At 37.2% G+C, this 21,148-nt stretch overlaps 1 protein-coding gene across 1 annotated transcript in view; it reads left to right on the forward strand.

Moving 5' to 3' along the window:
- The window catches only part of Rttn (rotatin), a 149,999-nt gene that overhangs the window by 11,322 nt on the left and 117,529 nt on the right, over positions 1-21,148 (forward strand). The window contains exons 8-11 of the mRNA XM_021150514.1: positions 882-1,047; positions 2,931-3,112; positions 6,428-6,543; positions 11,162-11,332. Of these exons, the coding sequence (XP_021006173.1) occupies positions 882-1,047; positions 2,931-3,112; positions 6,428-6,543; positions 11,162-11,332 (635 nt within the window). The remainder of the gene's footprint in view (positions 1-881; positions 1,048-2,930; positions 3,113-6,427; positions 6,544-11,161; positions 11,333-21,148) is intronic.

Below are 21,148 nucleotides of genomic sequence, written 5' to 3' on the forward strand. Positions count from 1 at the left end.
AAGGTCTTCAAGCCCCCTTGTTGGTAGCTACAGCATTTTACCTGTCTATTAGCAATGCATAAAACTTCTGCACATTGCAGTTACTCATATGTGCTTCCTCTCATTCTTCATCATAACATTTCACAGGTTCTAAGAGGTTTATCACTCTCCTTTTGATTTGCATCTCTAGACACTAACAATGGATAATGAACTCATTACTGAATTTTTGTGTGTGCTTGTTGTTATTTGTATGTCTACTTAGGAGAAATGGCTATTAAAACCTTTGCCCAGTTTTCACCTGGTTCTTTGTTTACTGTTGACTTTTAGAAGCTATTAATGTATTCAAAATATCAAACCCTTACTAAATACATATTTTGCAAATATTTTGCCACTCTGTATTTTGTTTTATGCTTTCTTATAATATATTTTGATGCACAAAAGTTTTAAATGTGATAAAGTCAGGTTTATCTATTTTCTTTTGTTGTTTATGTTTTGGTTTCCAGATACAAGAATCCATTGCTGTGAGGATTTTCTGTTACTGACTGGGAAGAATATTTATGGTTTTATCTCATATTTAGATTGATGTTTCATTTTATAATAATGTTTGCATGTGGTTCAAAGCAGGAGTGCTTTGAAAGTTCAAAGCTGGGGAGACTTACCCAGTGTTGTTCTGTTTCACAGTCTTAACTGTCACTACCCAGAACTTCTTAAAATCAGGTCAGGCAGGAATATGCTGTGTGGATATTTGGTAGAAAGCGTGATTTTACTCTTTGATTTTTTTTTTCCCTGCAGAAACATTCTGTCTCTTGTTAATTTTTGCTAAAAGTCTGGTAGATATAATTAATCCACATTATCAGAAGTCTGCTTCTATCAGGGGTAATTATATTTCTTTATTTCTCCAGACACAGTCTCCCAGAATTCTTCTTTGTCTTACTGTCATGAAGCAAGAGGTCCTTACCATTCCCCAAACCCATCCCCAGGAAACAGTAGCTCTCGGCCTTCTGTGGTTGGGCGCACAGGCCAGCGACCCCGAGGAGATGGTCAGGACTGGGATGCAGTGTCTTCCAGGTGATTGGCTCCTGTGTCTGTGTGCATTTTATGAGGAGAGAATTGTTCCCCCTGTTGTCTCTTGGATTGTTGCCCTATGTATAGGCCTGTTTAAACCAGTAACTTTCACAGTGAAACTCTGCATTTAGTACACATTCATATGCTCCCTCTCAGTCTCTGACTCTTTCTCTTTATGTATGTTTAACTAAACCATGTTACTCCAATTCACTATTCTGCAATCAATCTGTATTCTCTATTCTTTTCTATTTCTTTGTTCCACTAAGTTATTTTTCAGCTATAGATAGAACATTACACTAATAAAATAATATGTGGGAGGGGGGCTTGGGATAGTGTCTAACATGCCATGCTGCACGTGTGGATGTCAGAGGATAACTTTGTGGATTTGGTTCTCTCCTTCACCCTTTACATGCGCTTTTGGGGTTAACTCAGGTTATCTGGCTCTAATGGTAAGTGCCTTAATCCACTGAGCTGTCTCTCAATTATTATAATTGCTGAATTATGTTGTTAAAATGGCATTTTTATACATATTTTTGTAAGCCTAATCATAATTTAAAGTCCTGTGTATATGGAAATGAATATTGTTTAAATGGGAACTATTTCAAGGGGCAAACATCATTTATCTGTGTGAATACAGATTTTTCATATGTCATGTTTTCTTGAAGGGATGACATTAGATCTATGTTAGCCTATCCTAAGGTAATAAATATTGTAACACAGTAGCCTTTTCTTGCATGTCATCCTAAGCAGTGTTCAATTAGGAAGCCATGTCTTGGCTTGGTTGTTGTTCCTGCTGCCCCACAAGCTCACACATATTTCGCATGGTCATGAGCATGGTGTGAGGACCACATGCTTTACGTTCTTGATTTTCTCCGTCACCTTTAGACAGTTTTACAATAGGACAGGCATTGCTATTGTTGCTATTACTTGCAGCAAAGCCTGCATTTTCAAGGGGTTGAAACCATGACTATTGCTAAGGGTAGAGTAGGGGTTGCCTATGGCAGGAGAACACAATGCTCTTGTGTAGTTGGCTGGTGATGTATAGGTTTTCTTTTACCTTGCTATAAAGCATGCTTTACTATTTTGTTCTTCGTGTATGAACAGCTTCCTCGCGGGGTCTGTCAGCCATTGAAAGAAATCCCTATTTTGGGATGCTTAGAATCTTGAAGCTAATAAATAAGGAATTAGGCATAAAATCTGGGGAGCTTTGAATGTTCACACAGCATGTCTCAGTGATTCAGCTGTATCTGTCCAAAACATAAGTCAGAATTTTGAGGACCCAGAGTAAGAATCTTTTAATGGAGAAAGAATTTTCAAAATCATATGATGTTGAATGTCCTGGTAAGTAACCCATTTCTTATGGTATCTTTCTGAGGCTCATATTGGCTTACTTAGAACATTGGTTGAAAATCATAGAAGCCCTCAGCAGCAACTGTATAAACTGTTTAGTTTTATCCTCGTGATTTGCTCCCATCAGTGCTTTGCTGTGAGCCTGCTTGTTTTTTTGTTTTTTTTTTTTTAAAGAAGTCAGTGGATTATTCCTGCTTCTGTTTTCTGCTATAGAAATTTTCATGTTTCAAAGTCATCAAGGTGAAAAGCAAGGACTAAATGAATGCATGTTTTGCTTCATGTTCCATTTTTCTGTTTTTCTTTTGTGGTGTTGCAGTCTGTAGCCTAGTACATGCTGGGTAAGTGCACTGTCATTGAGCTGCACCTTTAGCTCCTTCATGTATCGTCTGAGGTTCTCTGTATGGAATTTAGTCCAACTTGTCAGACTTCTTACATAAGTCAGAACAATAAATAGTGTGAGCTCTGCTGTGCAGCAGGTAACAGCAAGTCTGCTGTTTGAGTTGCTTTCTTACTCAAGATCTTTCTTTACTTTCCAGTGGAAGTAGTAGTCACACGCATGTGAACTCTAGGATATCTGTGCATTCTCCTTTGGACGTGGCACCCGTGGATCTGCCAGAGCTGGAAGCAGAGGACACACTGGAGCTGCAGTTCCAGCAGCTTAGTCTTCCTCAGTTCTGCATCTCCACCCTGGAGGCAGCAGTTCCTCTGCTGAGAACAGGTTAGCTGTATTGGGAATTCCATTTCTGACACAGTTTGTGTTTGTTTTATGTGCTTTATTTTGTATTAAGGCTTTTAGCATCTATTTTTACTTATCTTTCCTTAGAAATTAGCAAGCCACCTCCCCTTTTTACTTCAATAAATGTGGTGCCATGCTGATATTCAAATAGAGTATCTTCTTCCATTCGTTTGTTGTCATGGGCTTCTTCAGTGTTTTAATTATGAACACTAGCTAAAAATTTAGGTAGAAAAAGTTAAAAAAAAAAGACATTTAAGACCAGCAAAAAAATTCACTTTTGCTTGTCAGTCACAGTTTGAGGTACTCTCTGTTGCTCATACCTTACACTCATGTCTTCTAAAAAAGATTTATTGATATTATGTGTATGAGTGTTTGACTGTTGTACATTGGTATGTGTGCACCATGTGTGTTTAGTCTTCATAGGGACCAGAAAAGGACATCATATCCCCTTGAATGAGTAACAGAGGGTTATGAATTACTATGTGGGTGCTGGGATCTGAACAACCTGGGTCCTTTTCAAGAGCAGCAATTGCTCTTAACTTCTGAGCTATCTCTCTAGCCATATTCATATCTTATAAGGCAGGAAATGATAACCAATCCCCCTACCTAGATTCCTAACCTTTATTACAATATATTTTTCTCTAAAGCAACCCCTACATGTTCTGGATCACATTTTACTCGTATGTGCTAAGTATCCTTTTCCTAAAGCATGGTAGACACAGTTACAGTGTAGCTGGTTTCTGTCAGAGTCTAGGGACGGAGCCCAATGTGGAGTTCCCAGCCTGCTCAGCCATTGCTACTTGATTTCACGAGCATTTTTTTCTGTTTGTCAACAACCCATTTTTCTCCTTCAGCAGTTGCAGTTAGTGTTGTCATGTTTTCAAAGGAGGGAACTAGGGTTTAAAATGATTTTCTGACTTGTTGTCAAGATAGCCAACAGCAGGGACCTGACCAAAAGCACTAAACTTGGAGTCCACACTCCAACATTTTTCAGTGTAAACAAAGTGTTGGAAGCAGTAATGGTTTGTATTCTGTAAGTTTATACTTTCCTCCTCAGTTTTGGGTATTGAAGCAGGTGTTCATGTTTTCTAGGCAAGCACTCACCCCTAAAACTACATCTCTCAGCAGTTGATAAACTTGTCAAGATATTTGATGAAGTGAGTTTTGCCTTTGTCAAAAATCCCATATTAATAGTTGAATGTTTAATTTTTTTGTTTTGTTTTGTCTTGGTTTTTGTCTTCTTGAAGGGGATGGAGAGAAAAATAGAGCAAAGGTATATTTTGGGAAGCTTTTATATCTTCTACCCTCTCCCCTTCCTCCTCCCAGTGGGGTTATGGCTTCCAGGCACGTGAGTGTGCATGCTTTCACATGCTGATGGTGTTATGTGATACAAGAGTGGCACTTTGCATCATCAGGCGGTTCTGTTTATTTGTCTGGTATATTAGGAAGAACAGTTTTAGTCTTAATGAGTTTGCATTTAACCTTTCTTTAATTTGCTGTAAAAAGTCAGATTGATAATTATAAAGTTATATCTTGTACATAAAATTTTTTAAATGTTCCCTTGCCCTTTCACAGTAAATTATTGCATAATTTGTAATTGTTCAGTATTGTAAGAGATGTACAGAGAGCTTGCTCCAGCTGTTCTAATGAAAAAATGAATATAGACTCCTGTGATTCAGGAGTTTGTTTTACTAATAATTCATTAGAAATTAACCTTTAAGATATAAGACAGATCAGTCTTATTTGAAAGTTTGCTTTTCAGAATTTTGGACAATGCTTTTGCTTTCTATCTCAGCAGAGAAAGGAGATTAAGTTTCTTTTAGGGAAGTGTTAGTTTTGTTCTTTTGAGATGGTCTGGTAATTGGCCAAGAACATGTCATGTAACCCAGTGCTGTACCACCATGTGTATCTAGCGCAACATGTTTTGGAATGTTTGTGGATAGTGGCTTTTTGTTTGTTTGTTTGTTTAGACAGTCTCAGGTGTCTCAGTCTGGTCTTAAACTTACTAAACAGCTCAAGATGACTTTAAGCTTCTAATCTTTTTGCCTTCACCTCTTGAGTAATAAGATCAGAAGTGTGCCTTACCATATCTGGTGTAGGCATCTGGAAATGAAACTTAGGGCCTCAAGCAAGCTAAGCAAGCCTTCTAACAGCTTAGTTACACTCTCAGCATTGGATGCGATTTTTTATAATTTCTTCAGTATACAGTACTGTGGATGGACATTTATTCTTTTAGTCACTGTGGTATAGTATTACCTTCTCATGTGACTCTTATGTATGTGTGACTCTATGACAAAGGTTAATACTTCTTGTACTAGAGAGAAGTGACTAGAGGAGCCTGATATGGCTGTCTCCCACAGAGACAGATGTTAGCAGCCAATCATTGGATTGAGCTCAGGTCCCTATCAGAGGAGTTAGAGAAGGGACTGGAGGAGTTGAAGGGGTTTATAACCCCATAGGAAGAACAACAGTATCAACCAACCAGACCCCCCAGAACTCCCAGGGACTAAGCCATCAACAAAAGAGTGCACTAGGTTCCAGCAGCATATGTAGCAGAAAATGGCTTTGTCATGCATCAATGGAAGGAGATGTCCTTGGTCCTATGAAGGCTCGATAGATGCCCCAGTGTAGGGGAATCGAGGGCGGGGAGTGGGAGTGGGTGGGTAGGTAGAGGAATACCCTCATAGAAGCAGGGGGAGGGAGGATGTGATAGGCTGTTTCCTGGGAGGGAGGGAAACCATGAAAGGGGATAACATTTGAAATGTAAATAAAGAAAATATCCAATTAAAAACAAAACAAATCAAAACAGAATGTGTTCTCTAAACTTGCTTGTTTTGTTCCATATAGTATATAACATGGATGGTCTTTTAATTTGAAATTGCTTAAATCTGTTTCAGGTATTTTTAGTCTCTTCGTCTCTTCTCTTCTCTTGTCTTCTCTTGTCTTCTCTTCTTTCTTTCTTTCTTTCTTAAAAAAAAAAAAAAGATTTATTTATATGAGTACACTGTAGCTGTCTTCAGACACACCAGAAGAGGGCAGACAGTGCTCTTAATCACTGAACCATCTCTCCAGACTCTTTTTAGTTATTTCTACTATCAAGTAACTTTGACACTTATGAGCACATTTGGTCCGTTACAGTGAGATTGTGTCTTCCTTATTTATCTCTGTTAGCAGTTTAAAAAAACCAAGGATGGGGAAATAAGAATTTGGAAACATGCCTAGCTAGAGGGTCCAGCTAATTAACTGAAAATCAAGTAACTTTGTTTTCCCTTGTGCTTCTCCCATTTTTATGTCTAGGCAGCAGAGAAATGATAATAAGAGTTCTGGAACTGCTTGCAGAGGACATGCTGCTCATTGGACAAGCAATTTCATCAGAAATCTGGGATGATAACAGCCTCTTTGCTATCAATGTGGTGAGAGTCATTATCTTCTTTAGGGTATAGTAGGTTTTACTTTATGGCAGAATACATGTTGTAGTTGTATGCATCTCTGAGTGAATCTTTTCCTTAGTGGTTTGGTTTACACTAATAGAGACAGGTCTAGACCAGTAAAAGGCCAATGGGTATGGTAGCTGTCATGATACCCCTGCTTCTATAACAGAACTGTGATATCTAATTCATGGGTTTATATTTGCTGTGTTCTGATTTTAAAATTTTCTTGTGCTTTTGCTCAAAGAAATTATTAGTTCATAGCAAGAAGAAAATGATTAACTTGAGTTGTTTGCATATGTACGTTAGCTTGATAATAGCTACACCAGCACAGTGTTTCCCAATCTTTTTGTTTGTTTTTTACTTAGAGTAAATTTAAACCTTAAGACATACAGTTGAAATATTCTTTAATGTTAGTTGAAGGAATTCTCCTTTTCACTTACAATTTCAAGAAACAGTTATACTGTCTCAGGTTATTTTTTAAAAAGAGTAAAATTATAATTCATCAAAATCTAACTGTTTTTCTGTCCATGAAACCTTTTACATTAATGTCATTCTCAGAGGTTTTTCCATCCATTGTTTTGGTTTTAGTAATTTCTTTAGGATTTTCTCTCTATGGAATCATGCTATTTGTGAATAAACAGTGTTATGAATAAAGACAGCTTTATTTCTGTTTTGTCAATTTAGATATCTTCTAACTTATTGTTATTGCCTATTGTTCTGGCTTGAACATGGTGTACAATGAGAGTGGACATGCTGTTAGCCTTGTTCTTCCTCCTATGGAGAAGTGTAGTCAGTCTGTAAGGATTAGATATAATTTGAGCTCTCCAGTTTTGTTAAGCACCCTTATAAAGTTGAGAGGAAGTTTTCAATAGTCCTTAATTTGATTTTTTTTTCCTGAACAGATTTTAGATTTTGTCCTAGCCTTTTCAATGTCTTATAGAGATGATCATTGTTTTTAATAGAAGTTACTCATTTATCTGTTTAGTTTTATGCTTGAGACATTGTCTTGGTAGATATTCCAGGTTGGCCTTGACCACAAGATTTCCTGCTTCAGTCTCCCTAGTGTTGAGATTATGAGTATGCATTCTATGCCTGGCTGGATACTACACTGTGTGTCTTGATTTTTAATGCATTTGTGCTTGTAGAATTAGAATCTGTTCTATCAAGTAGCAAAGGTATTATCAGAGTAGACTCACTTCTTTGGGGCCTATTTAAATTTTGCTAGAAAGGTTTTTAAACACTGGCTTTTAAGTGGAACAGTTTTGCCCTCCAGTGGGCATATGGCAAATACCTGAATCTGACTCTTTCAGCTGCTTGTTGGGTCTCTCAGAGGGTAGTCATTATAGGTCCCTTTTTGTGAGCACTCCATAACCTCAGTAGTAGTGTCAGGCCTTAGGACCTCCTCTTGAGCTGGATCCCACTTTGGGCCTGTTGCTGGACCTTCTTTTCCTCAGACTCCTCTCCATTTCCATCCCTATAATTCTTTCAGACAGGAACAATTATGGGTCAGAGTTGTGACTGTGGAATGGCAACCCCATCCCTGACTTGATGTTCTGTCTTCCTGCTGGAGGTGCGCTCTATAAATTCCCTCTTCCCAATGTAGGGCATTTCATCTAAGATCCCTCAGTGTATCTGTATGTAATTGCAAACTATAAATCTTTTGACATCTCAATGTAGCATAATTCTGTTGTCACTTAGATCTTTTAGTTTGAAATCATCTGATAAACATTTTTCTTGAAAGAGTGACATCTCTTTTGTTAATGTCAATTAGTAATATCTGTACTCTTTGCTTCCCTTTTGACTATCTTGTTAGGGAAGTATTATAATTTATTAGTCATATAAAATATATATTGCTTTAAAGATAACTTACTGCTTTTAGGATAATTTGTTTAGTGTTTTGTAAGTGTTGGGGATCAAGCCCAGGGCCTTGCATGTGCTGGGTATGTTCTTTATACTGAACTGTGCCCACAGCCCATGTGATAACTTGTAGTTACTAAATTTTCTTTGTTAGTGTGACTATGTCGGTCTATATTTAATTAAGATTTGTTTTGGCTGTTAGGGAATGGCTGATATAATCCTTAGGAATAAAAGTCAGATCATAAAAACACAACTAAAATAAAGACAATGTAGATATTTACATAATAAATATTTGTGCATAATATCTACTTGATGCTATAATGAATATTCGAGACAATTAACTTGTTAAGGGAAGAGGGTTATTTTACTCAGGGTGTTGGATTTTACAGATTAATACTAAGTGGACTCAGTGGTGGATAACAGTGGTAGTCTATGTATGATGTCAGTCTGCGTGCTTCATAGTCAAGAAGCACAAAGAAAGGAGAAGAGGCCTCTTCAAATGAGAGCTTCCAGTGACCTAAGGATATTCCACTGGGCTCTACTTCCTGATAGCTTCACCCTGGACACCAAGCCTTTAACATTTAGACTTTGGAGGTCATTAGGTTTCTAACTATAATAGTACTATGTATGCAAATACCTACGGTGTTATCTTTTTAGTGATACATGTATCTTGAAAAGATAAATAAATGACATACAATGGGTATAATATGTTTTTAAGTCCTTCAATTTGTGATAGTAGTTCTTGTTTATTTGTTTTATGTTTTTGAGACAGACTCCCGTATATCCCAGGCTGTCCTCCAGTTTGCTGTGTAGCCAGAGGTGATCTTGAACCTCTGCTCCCCTTGCTTCCACTTTCCACATGCTGAGATCACAGGCATGATCCACCTTGCCAATGCACTAAATTTAGAGCTTCCTGTATGCTGAACAATAATACAACCAACTGAGTTACATCCCTAGTCTCTGATAAAATTATTCTTCATTTTATTTTTTCTTTAAAGTTATACTCCTTCATAGTACTTTAAAAAGGAGATTTTTTTTCCTCCTCACATATTGAAGGTTTTCAGCAAGTGATTTTATCCTTAGAAATGTGAGGAATAGATTATCAGTTGTGTCTTAAATTAACTCGAAAATTCTTGGCCAGAACATTTATCTGAGAAAGTTAGTCATTCACTTTTTACTCTTGGCTGCTGATCTTTTGTGACTCAAAGAAAAAAATTTTTTTAACTGTAAAGGTTAAATCTGTTATATAAGTACCATTTGGTTCATAAGAAATGCTAGGTCAACTATCAGTGCTTGAAATTACATATAATTTACTTAAAAATAAATACCTCCTTGATAAAAGCTATTTTCTTCAGTGTTAAAAGAAGCAAGAAAACTGAAATTTATGTTCCTACTTTGACAAACATTAAGATAAAAGATGGAATGCTGTTAATATATTAAATAAGTAACACAATATATTATCACTTTAGAAATGAAGTACTTGAGGATATATACTCATATTTCTAGATCTAAATAGTTCAGTCATATCTAACATTCTTAACTCAGTTTTGTTAAGCACAGCATAATGAATCTTCCCCTAAATGTGACTACTTTTAGTCACTTGAAGTAAAAAGAAAAAAAATTACTGTTGTTAAAATGAAATTTATTGATAAGCACTTGCCAAGTTCTATTTTCTTAGAGTACCCCATTCTACTTTGCATATAAAAAGAGGTCCTAATTTTTTCCTGTACACATGGCCATCAGGTCAAAGAGCCGGGAGCTGGGCCTTTCTTTAGATGACTCCCAGCTCCCCTTGTCCTTTATTTTGTTCCGGTTTGCTCTGTGTGTTGCTGCTGTCTCTGTAGCTCACCAAGAAGCATCCTTTTTTGTCTCATGATTCACTGCTTCCAAGTTACCAAGCACCTAGCATTGAGTGGCCAGTGTTCTCAGTCTGCAGGTTTTCCATAGCTGTGTTTATGTGTCCTGTGTTGGGAGTGAGACCGCCAAAGTGAGCTGTCATTGTTCTGCTGTACTTTCTGATGGAAGCTGTTCTTCTAAGAACCAACTAGTTTGGAGAGGATGTCAGCATACCCAGAATACATTTTGGTCTATATTGTCATGACTTGGCAAGTCAGTTTCTGTATGCTTTATATCATTCTTTTATGTTACATTTACTTTTCAGTATAAAAGATACAGTTTCCTGGTTCAGTGGTAAGTTACGTGGAAATTTATAATGGTCAAATATTTCTTTTTTAAACAACCTTAGAGAAGAAAGTTGACATAATTTGACAATTTTTTTTTTAGTTAGTTGGTTTCTGTTTTATTATTTAATAAACATTTGGGTCGATTTGAGAATATTTCTATTAAATTACTTCCTCTACCCCATTATATTTGCAATTGTATTTAGCACATACTAAGCTTGGTACACATTTGAAGCAAGGTCCACATGTATCTCTGCTCCAATTTGGAGAATTAGGTAGTGGAAACTGGGAGGAATTTATAACCCTCTGAGCTTTTGTGTTTTATTGTTTTTGTTATTCTTGGTTAGGATTTCTCACTAAATTCTGGTGGCTTCCCTGTACAACGTCAATGCACCTCTGTTCCTTTGTACACTCTGTTATCACAAGATGTTGGCTCTTTTTGCTTCAAGGAGTAAATTTTCGTGTTGGTTTGTTAATGATAGTATTTGTTCTTGATGACATTTGTATATTTACATGCAGAATTGATTGTTTTGTTTATTTTTGTCTTGTTTGAATGCTTTCAGAAAGAGAAACTGCTCCAAGTGTTGGGGTCCCTTGGAGAAACCATGTGCTACCGTAAAACCAGTTTTAGCTTGGAGCAAGCCGAGGCTGTACTAGTGCACCACAGAATGGCCTTTGTCAGCATCTCACTGTTCACGGTTCGACTGTTGCAACTTCTTCTCCCTGTTGAAAAGGTAAGGGAGAGAAGGCTGGGTGCTTACAATTTACTGAAAAATTTAAGTAAGTGACTATTTAATGGTGTAAAGATGTATTCTGCTTTAGAATGTTTTCAAAATGTATATGGAATAGCACTGCGTCCTGCAAGGCTTGACCTTGGAAACCTGACTAGTGTGAAGAGAGAGTGAAGAAAGGACAGACACACAGACTGATGTATAGAAAAGCTGTAGTCATTTAGGCCATTTGCTGTGATGTAGACACACCATGACTGCAGCAGCCAATAAACTAAGTGTATTTATTTTATACATTTGTATCAAGGAGGTGGGTTTAGTGTATACAGCTGAACAAGGAGGTAGATATAGCTAATCTTGATTAGAGGTCTCTGTCTTAGTTACTGTTCTATAGTTGTGAAGAGACATCATGACCAAGGCAGCTTAAATAAGAAAGCATTTAATCTAGGGCTTGCTTACAGTTTCAGCGGGTGAGTCATTGACTGTCATGGTAGAGAGCATGGCAGCAGGCAGGCATGGCAATGGAGAAGTAGCTGAGAGCTTATATCTGATCCACCAACAGCAGTCAGAGAGACAGAGACAGAGACAGACAGAGAAACAGAGACAGAGAGATAGATGGAGAGATAGACAGACTGAACTTGGCTTGGCATGGCATTTTGAAATCTTTGCACCCCACCCCCAGAGGCACACTTCCTTCTACAAGGCCACACCTTCTTATCTTTCTTAAACAGTCCACCAACCTGGATCTATAAGTATATGAGCTTCTGGGGACCATTCTCAGTCCTATCACTACAGTCTCTGTAAGGGAGCAATCTCAGGTTGTAGTCATACTGGAAGAGGAAACCATGCTTGATAATTTCTGGATACACTGCACCAGATCAGAGGAAGGCTTTGCAAGTTCTCTTTGAGTTTCCCCTGGAAAAGGCTTTGCCAGTCTCAGTGTGGTTGAGGCACTGGGGTCCTAGACATGGCTCCGCTCCTGTCAATAATAAATATTCAGGAAGTTATCTGCCCCTCACATTATTTGCCCAAGGCTTCCTCCACTTCTCACAACTCCCTCTTTTTTGTTTCTTAAATGCTTTTGATGCAGCTTGACTTCTGGTTCAGTGGCAGTTCTGTGTGATCTCAAACCAGGCCTCTGGCCTGGGTGATTGATTATCTTGCTAGATACTAGATCCTTCCCTTCCAGCAGGCCCCTTCTCAGGGCTGCTTGCAAGAGCCCTACTACTAACAGCTGCTGCTGGCCTTGTCTACCAAGAGGAAAGACCAGAGTGTTTCCTGAGGTAGTTCCCAGCCTGGAGGCATATGCCTCCTCTGATCCTAGCCTCAAAGACAAGGGCCTAGAGTGGGGAGGAGACTGGCTGGGTTGTCCTGCTTTAGCTCAAGGTCAAGAGCAGCTTGCTGTTGCCAGAGATCAAGCCTGAGCACAAGAGAGCCCACTGCCTCTGACTACTTCTGTACCTGGGAAAGGAAGTCCTAAACATAGATCTTGGTAGGTTAGCTGGAAGCCCAGGGACTATTTCAGTGTAGGAAGATCAACAGTGACTACAAAGTATTTCACTACACCAAACTCAAATTCGTGGAATTCTGAAATCCCTAAAGAAGCCTGATAGTTTGGGAGATGAATATAATCCATTTGGACAGCTCATTCATAAGGAGAACACTGCCAGAAAAATCTCTTTCAGAGTTCTAAAGTACAAACAGAACTGCTTCTTTCTTGGTTCTGCTTGTCCCATTTTTACTCCTAGCACTTAGACATGCACTTCCTTTCACTGCTTCTACCATCCTCCTCCTTCCTCTTTCTTTACATTCTTCTCTCTGACCTGCACAAATCCATCCTGGAGACCTGTTGGGGTGATAAAGGAATAAAGATAGGACAGTTACATGTATAGATAAGCTGGAGACATGATACCAAGAGCAACTTGAAAACTTAATGTGAGGAGGCATGTTTATTTTATATAGCTGAAAAAGGAGGGTTGTTTAGCTGGTCTGGGTGTGATGTCTCTCTGTGGGGATGCAGTCTTAGCTTGTAAGCCATCTTAGCTTAGCTTAGCCATCTGAGAGTAAGCTGTGTTTGCTATTTCCTGCACAATAGACAATCTTTCCTAAATATGCATACTTGGATCTGAAGAAGGTTTTGCTAGTTCTCTGAGCCTGGCTGGGAAGACTGACATTCTCATGGGTCTGTGCCCCTGTCAACAATAGACATTCATTCAGGATTTCATCCCCTTATTTACTCATGGCTTCCTCTGTTCCCCACAGTGTAGTGAATTGAAGAGAGATGTAGCACCTTGAACAATTTTGGCAAATCATTTGATAGAAATGAATTTTTACTTTTGCATATGTTAAATGTATTTGAGCTTTCTACATTCATATATATATTCCTTCATTTGTTTACCTAATCAATAATTAATTCATTCATAGTAGTTGACTAGTAGTATTCTAATACTAGTAGTATTAGAAACTGGATGTAGGACTGAATTAGAACTTGTCTCACAGAACTTAATCTAAAGCTTACTATTACCTAATATATGTATTTACATTTTTGACTTGCATGATTTCATTAAAAAATTTCAATTTGTTTTATGTGTGAGTGTTTTATCTGTATGTGTATATGAGCACCGTGTGTGTGTGTGTCTGGTACCCATGGAGGTCAGCAGAGGATATCAGATTCCTTGAAGTAGGAGGTACAGATAGTTATGAGCTGCCATTCAGGTACTAGGAAATGAACCTTGGTTGGTCCTCTGCAAGAACAAGTGCTCTGGACCAGTGAGACATGTCTTCACCTCCTGGTTTCATTACTTTAATAAGTTTGGGGTTACATGGTCATGCCTTTGATTCTAACTCCTTTTGCCTTATCAAGTTTTACTTCTACTAAGCATGCAGCAGGCCTTATAAATACCTCATATATATAGACACAGACATATACATATGTATACCTATATAATTGCTAGACCTTTAAATTGAATGGGTGTCATTACAGATACACCCATGTTCTTATCTCTGCGAGTAAGGAGCATAGCTCTTGATGCTTATTCCTGGCAAGGTCATCTATTGTTTCTTTACAGATAGATAGAGTTTGTTACTTACCCCTATTTCCCAAATTCCTTGGCATATATAAAACACAGTATTCAGCCTTTCGGAAATTATATCCTGGTTAGCATTTGCTAAGTGTCATCTATTTTCTCTTGCTTGACATTTCAAAACAGGCAAGCAGTGCCTTAGCATCCAGGTGTTGATCAAGTTGTTTTTTTAGTAATGTTCTATTTTTTATACATGCCGTACTTTCAGTTGCATGCTATATACCTTGATACCTTCAGTGATTTATTTATTTATTTATTTATTTATTTATTTATTTTGGTCACACATCTATCTTGAAGATTTTCTTTCATTTTCACCTTTTACCAGCAGTATAATTAGCTGGTATTTTATTTTATCAGCTTACCAAAAGAATTTAAAAAAATTGTATGTTTGGTAGTGTACTGGCTAGTTTTGTGTCAACTTGACACAGGCTGGAGTTATCACAGAGAAAAGAGCTTCAGTTGGGAAAATGCCTTCATGAGATCCAGCTGGAAGGCATTTTCTCAATTAGTGATCAAGGAGGGAAGGACCCCTTGTGGGTAGGACCATCACTGGGCTGGTAGTCTTGGGTTCTATAAGAGCCGGCTGAGCAAGCCAGTAGGAGCAAGCCAGTAAAGAACATCCCTCCATGGCCTCTGTATCAGCAACTCTTCCTGCCCTGTGTGAATTCCAGTCCTGACTTCCTTTGGTGATCAATAGCAATGTGGACATGTAAGCTGAATAAACCCTTTCCTCCCAACTTGCTTCTTGGTCATGATGTTTGTGCAGGAATAGAAACCTTGACTAAGACAGGTAGTATGAAGTATCCTGATATTTAGAAGTTAGAAAGATGACTCAGGGCTTAAAAATGCTTACTTCTTTTACAGCAGAGTTGAGTTGGCTTCCCAGCTCCCATGTTGGGCAACTCACAAGCGTCTATAACTTCAGCTCAAAGGGATATGACTCTACAGGTACCCACATGTGTGTGTGCACTTATGTTTGCACACACAAACACACATGAGTAAAAATAAAATCTTAAAAACACCCAATTAACTTGTATGGTTAATATTTGATACTTGGATGTTTGTTTTAGTGTCTAAGCTATATTGATGGTTTGAGCTAATTATGTGTGTTCAAGTTTTAGCATTTTTTTTATGTCTTTTGAAAGTTCTTTATGTGATTGACATATTTCTTTGCAAAGCTACTTTTCTACCCTTGATATTATTCTTCTGGTATAGTTTTTAGTGCTTTTGTGAAATCTACTTTGCTATTTTACCCAGTCCTTTCTTTTTAAAGTTTTTTTTTTTTAATTTGGAATATAAAATGAGCTCTTAGAGAACACTTTAATATACAAAGAAGAGTAGCAATTTATTTATGACTTCAAATTAGCTTGAGTTTTTTTCATAATCAAATTGAGATTATTTATAAAAATGTGTTTTTATGATTTATTATTATCTAATACACATTTTTTACTTAATTTGGTACTTCATAAATTTTAATGGATACTAATATTTTACCATAAAAATGTTCCATAATTTATAAAGGATTTCTTCTGGAAATTAAGTTGAGGATAATTTTTTCTTAAGTTTTAGGGAGTAATACTATGCCAAGTATTTACTCAAAGTTTAGATCATGTCTGTATTGCAATACTGGATCAAAATGAGCATTTAAAGTATAATTTTATTATAGGTATATTAAAAATATCTTGCAATTCTGCAAGTTTTATCATTTTTACTGGAGAATAGGTGAGAAGAATTGGACATGCAAAATATAATTGTGATCTTATGTGGGAAAATTGTTAAAAAGAAGTACTTTTGAGAAGCTGAAAAATGAAATGTAAATGTTGCTTTTATTCTCCAGGATAATTGTCCTTTCAGAGGCTTACTGCTGAATAAGCTCACCTTTTCTAGTTCTTTCTGAACTCTAGCTGGCTGGTTCAACTCAACTCTTTTGGCTTAAACTAAGCTGACTATTTCAATCTGTGTTTTTCTTTGCTTCTCACTGAATTGCTCTGCTTGGCCTCAAACTGAATCTCTTAATTTATTTGAATCTTTTGGCTCCTTCTTATTTTCTGGCTTCAACTGCCTCTGCTGACCTGCACTGAATGTCATGAACTCACAAATGAACTCAACTCCACTGCACTGCATTGCACTCACTGCATTGTCTCCCAGCTACCCCACCCCCACCCCCTCTTTCTCTCCCTTGCTGCTGCTCTTAAATACCTTCTCTTTCCTGTGCTGTCCTTTTGAAAGTTGGGTGTATCCTATCTCTGACTCATTCTGTCAAATCTTCCTCTAATTCTGTCCCTCAATTAGATGTCACTTTCAAACATGGCCTTCTTCCTTCTGCAAGTGTAGTGGAGTTGAGTCCATTTGTGAGTTCACGACATTCAATGCAGGTCAGCAGAGGCAGTTGAAGCCACAGAATAAGAAGGAGCCAAAAGATTCAAATAAATTGAGAGATTCAGTTTGAGGTCAAGCAGAGCAATTTGGTGAGAATTTTATCTTAAAGTTATGTACCGAGAGTATGTCTTTATTCCAGCTTGATCACATAGTCCTAGGTCTTTGGATATGATCCTTTGCCAGAGCAGCCATGTTGATGGATTAAAATTCCTCTACAGTGGTTGTACGTAGAGCTAGTATTTCTTTTATTTATGGCTAAACACTACTTCTGAAATTATGCACTAATTCAGCAATGATAGCTTAATTAGGCCATTTAAAATATTTCTCTAAATTTGACTGTTAATGATAAAATGTCACACATCATTCATGTACAGGTATTCTATAGTGTAGTTATTATTAAAACAGTTGGCCTACTTTAATGAGAGTGTATCAGTTATGCATTAAAGATATCCTTAGTGTATCAATATTCCATTTGGAAATGAAAACAAAGCAGCATCCTCTTGGATTAGTGTTCCCGAGTGAGTCCAAATTTGAACTCTCCATTGTGTCCTCTGCCTGTTTGTGATTTGTAGTTACTGGTCTATTATCTGTCACCTCTCTGTTGTGTGTGCCGGTATCTTTTGCCTGTGAGTTGTGTCTGTGTCAGATGTTTGTATTTGTGTATGTGTATGTGTGTGTCTATGTCTGATGTTTGTCATGATTGTTCTATAAAAGGCTTTTTTCTTTATTTATTGAACAGTAAAAATAAACAATATGAGAAAGGAATAAGAATTTATTACAAGAGAGTAAGTTACTGACCCTGAATAGCACCTTGACACTGCAAACAGTTGTTATCAATAAACACAGGTTATTTCTAATACCTATATTATGCATTTCAACATATTGGTTGCTTTCATCAAATGATTATCATAGTGTGCATATGTACGTGCATAAACAAACACACACACACCATTCTGGGTCAGGAGAATGCAAAAGTATGTAATTTAAGACTAAAACTCATTTAGCTTACCTTGTACAAGCTGATTGCATGAAAAGTGCAGGGCATAGTAAGGTTGGTTATACTTGTTCAAAGTAGGTTAAACAGGCTGAGTAGGATAGCATGTTGAGTATGCAGTCTTAAATTTTCTCAAGGCACATCATGCACTTGATGGCAAAATCTCTAAAAGTTGAGTTTCTTTAGAGTCAAGAGACATTTTGGAAAAATTGTGTCACCACAGAAGGCATAGGAGAGATCTTAACAGATCTACAGTAGAGAACTACTTTCTGTGCTCTTTTATTACCCTTAGTTATTAACCATCTTTAGTTTTATTTCTAGAATTTTGTGGAGAATATAGTCTCAATTCTATTTTCTATTGATATTTAAGAGCTGCAGTGTATTGCGAGGACATTTTGGAGAAAATTAAGTTTTAAATTTAAAACATACATTTTGCATTGTGAAAAAGTAAAATGTAGAATCCTAGGGACTGGCCTTGGCCCTCATGAACTATCACAAATCTATATGGAATATCTATCTATCTCACAAATATAACTATTTGTGATTCTTAAAGCCATCTACTTGTCTACTCTCCTCAGATTAATGTTTATAGACAAGATCTATCACCTGAACTGAAAACTTGTGCATGTGTATTTGTAGACTGTGTGTATGTATAGTGTATGTATAATATGTCCAGTGTTCTTTTGTTGTTTTGTTAACTTTGAACAAAGATAATTTTTCATTGTTCTTTTTTTCTGAAGATAAATCAGTATCTGTAACTTTTTAGTAGTACATTTGTATGTTCTAATTTACACTTCACTAGATCAGTTTTAGGCATTGTAGGAAATTGTGGTTAATGTGTTTATAGGTTCAATTAATGAAGTACTTTAAAATGGCATCTTAACAGAAATACTGTTCTACTGCTCATTTCTCCGTTGTGTTGAAATGTGAGGTTTTGCCACCCTCTGCCTGTGAAGAGACATCAACAACTGGAAGGCAATGTGAGCCATGTTCAAGGGGTTTTCCTTTGCAATTGATTGTTTTTTTTGTTTTTGTTTTTTGATTGAAAATAACTTTGTAGAGTATTCATATTTGGTTAAAATGTTAGTAATCTCATGAAAATACTTTTGATTGGTAGTGAACTGATTGGGAAATAAAATGAAGGTTATTTTACTTGGGTAAATATTTAGGAGGTGTAGGGGAAGAGTTGAAAATACTAGCCTGAACCAGAAGAAGCAGAACCCAAGATCCAAGTGTATTCTAGGAATATACTTGGAAGCAGAAGTAAAAGTGAGGAGGACTTCACACTCCAAGGCTCTGGTGTTTAATGATGTATGTAAGTTCTCATTATTGTTGGTGCTGACTGAATGATTCAGATCAGTACATTTTGTAGTGTGAAAACAGATCTCCTAGAGATCTTGATAATCCTATCTTCCATATTCTGATTAATCAGGGTAGGGCCCAAGGGGATGAATTTCTTGTACTTGACACCTTCTATTGCTGGAGACAAAGGGCCTTGTGCTTGCTAGCAAACACTCTACTATTGATTAAATTGCCAACCCAGAGGTCTCCTTTCTATTAAATTCTTAGATAATGCTGTGCCATGCAAGAATTAAATTTAGGATCTTAGAATAATGTTTTGAGTTGTTGATATAATAGCGTTTCAGATACAAATATGCATAGTGAAAATGTCAAATTCTTCTTTGAGGGAAAAGGGGAAAGGAAGGAAATGAATATTGATCAAGTACTATATACTCTGTTCTCTGCTTAATGCTGAATTCAAACCCAGTTATTTTTCTCACTAGAGTTAGGCATTGACCTTTAAAACTAATGAAGGGGCCTTTTCATCCCATTTTGTTTCTACTCAGAAACTAGGCCATAAACCATTTGCTCCAGCAGCAGACTCCAAAGTCCTGGAGCAAGACAAGAGGAACAGCCTAAAGATAGCCACATGAATGGGAGATAATCTTATCTTAGAATGGGCTAATCTCTGCAGGAACTGCTCACCTCTTGGTTGAAGTCCTGGGAAGAGAAAGGGGAGGGAGGCCTGTCTCTGCTCTTTGTTCTCAGCACTTGTACATCTTTCAGAGGGCATGATCACATGGTAAAAATTCTACCACAAGTTTGCACATAAATTCAGGTCATAAATTGGATAAAAGGTTTATGATAGAGGATGTCTACATGCGTATCTACTAAGAGTAATTATCTGGCTAAGCATTCATCATTTGTTACTAGCAGTACAGGTTCCTGGTGAGTTAAAGACCATAACTAAGTTATACTTGAAGTTTTGTATAGATAAACCTATTCAATATTTTATCTTCTGTCCTTGCACCTATAGTAAATCCTTAGTTCCGTTTTTATGACCTTTGGCTAGAGGTTTTTACAACCTTTTGGAATGTGCTCTAGGTTTTAGATGCATGTTTGCTATCTTAGAAGTAATTAACTAGTGACACTTGAAGACTGGCAGAATTCTCATTGCAGTTTTTGACATCAGAAAGGATTTAATAGGAGTCCCATTAGTGTCTTTGTCTAGGTCACCTTTTTGAAGTGGTGGTGATCCCTGCATGCTGGTTATTTCTGCAGATTAAACGCTCTTTGTTTTTGCATACTATTTGAGTCTGGGGCCTTCCTTCAGTGATTTCAAACCCTAACACTAAATTGTAGTTACCATGGAGTTAGACCCTCTAAGTTATATTATTTCAGTACAGTGTGTCCAAGTCACCAATTCTCCTTTATTTGTTTTTCTGTATTTTCCTTTGTCTTTCAAATGTAGAAGACTGACCTCATGAAACACCTCTCTTTATGTGATCTTTAAATATGATTTATTTGTTTATGATCCCAGGATGTATGTTTACAGGCAAGACATTCACATGTATCATGTTTCATGTCAAATATATGTTCTATATCTCTACTGTTCCGTTTCAGTACCTTTACTTGGATAGTGGTATCTCTAACTCCCTACCTCAGACCTAATTCTTTGCTTCATAAGTGTTTTCTCCACATAGTCTTTGTTATTTCAGTAAATAGTATCTTCATTTTCCACATGTTAATTTTTTAGGCAAACGGTTCTAGTCCTTAAGTATAGTTTCTCCAGTGTTAAGTACCTGAGTTGAACCCAATGTCCTGTTTGGTCTGTGTAATTGCAGTGAACTCTTCCTTGGTCTCTCTCTCTTTACCTTTGTTTTACTCTGTATTCTCTGCAGACTAGTCAGACTAATGCTTGCTTGTATTCTGCCAAGGGCTTCCATCTGTGAGCAAATCCTTAAGAAAGATCAAAGTCTTAATTGATCTGGTTCTTCTTTCCCTATTTCCATCCCTCAGCACTATTTATAATGACCTATTTGGAGTCTCTCTCTCTCTCTCTCTCTCTCTCTCTCTCTCTCTCTC

The sequence above is a fragment of the Mus caroli genome, chromosome 18 (assembly GCF_900094665.2).
Source record: "Mus caroli chromosome 18, CAROLI_EIJ_v1.1, whole genome shotgun sequence".
Classification (NCBI taxonomy): domain Eukaryota; kingdom Metazoa; phylum Chordata; class Mammalia; order Rodentia; family Muridae; genus Mus; species Mus caroli.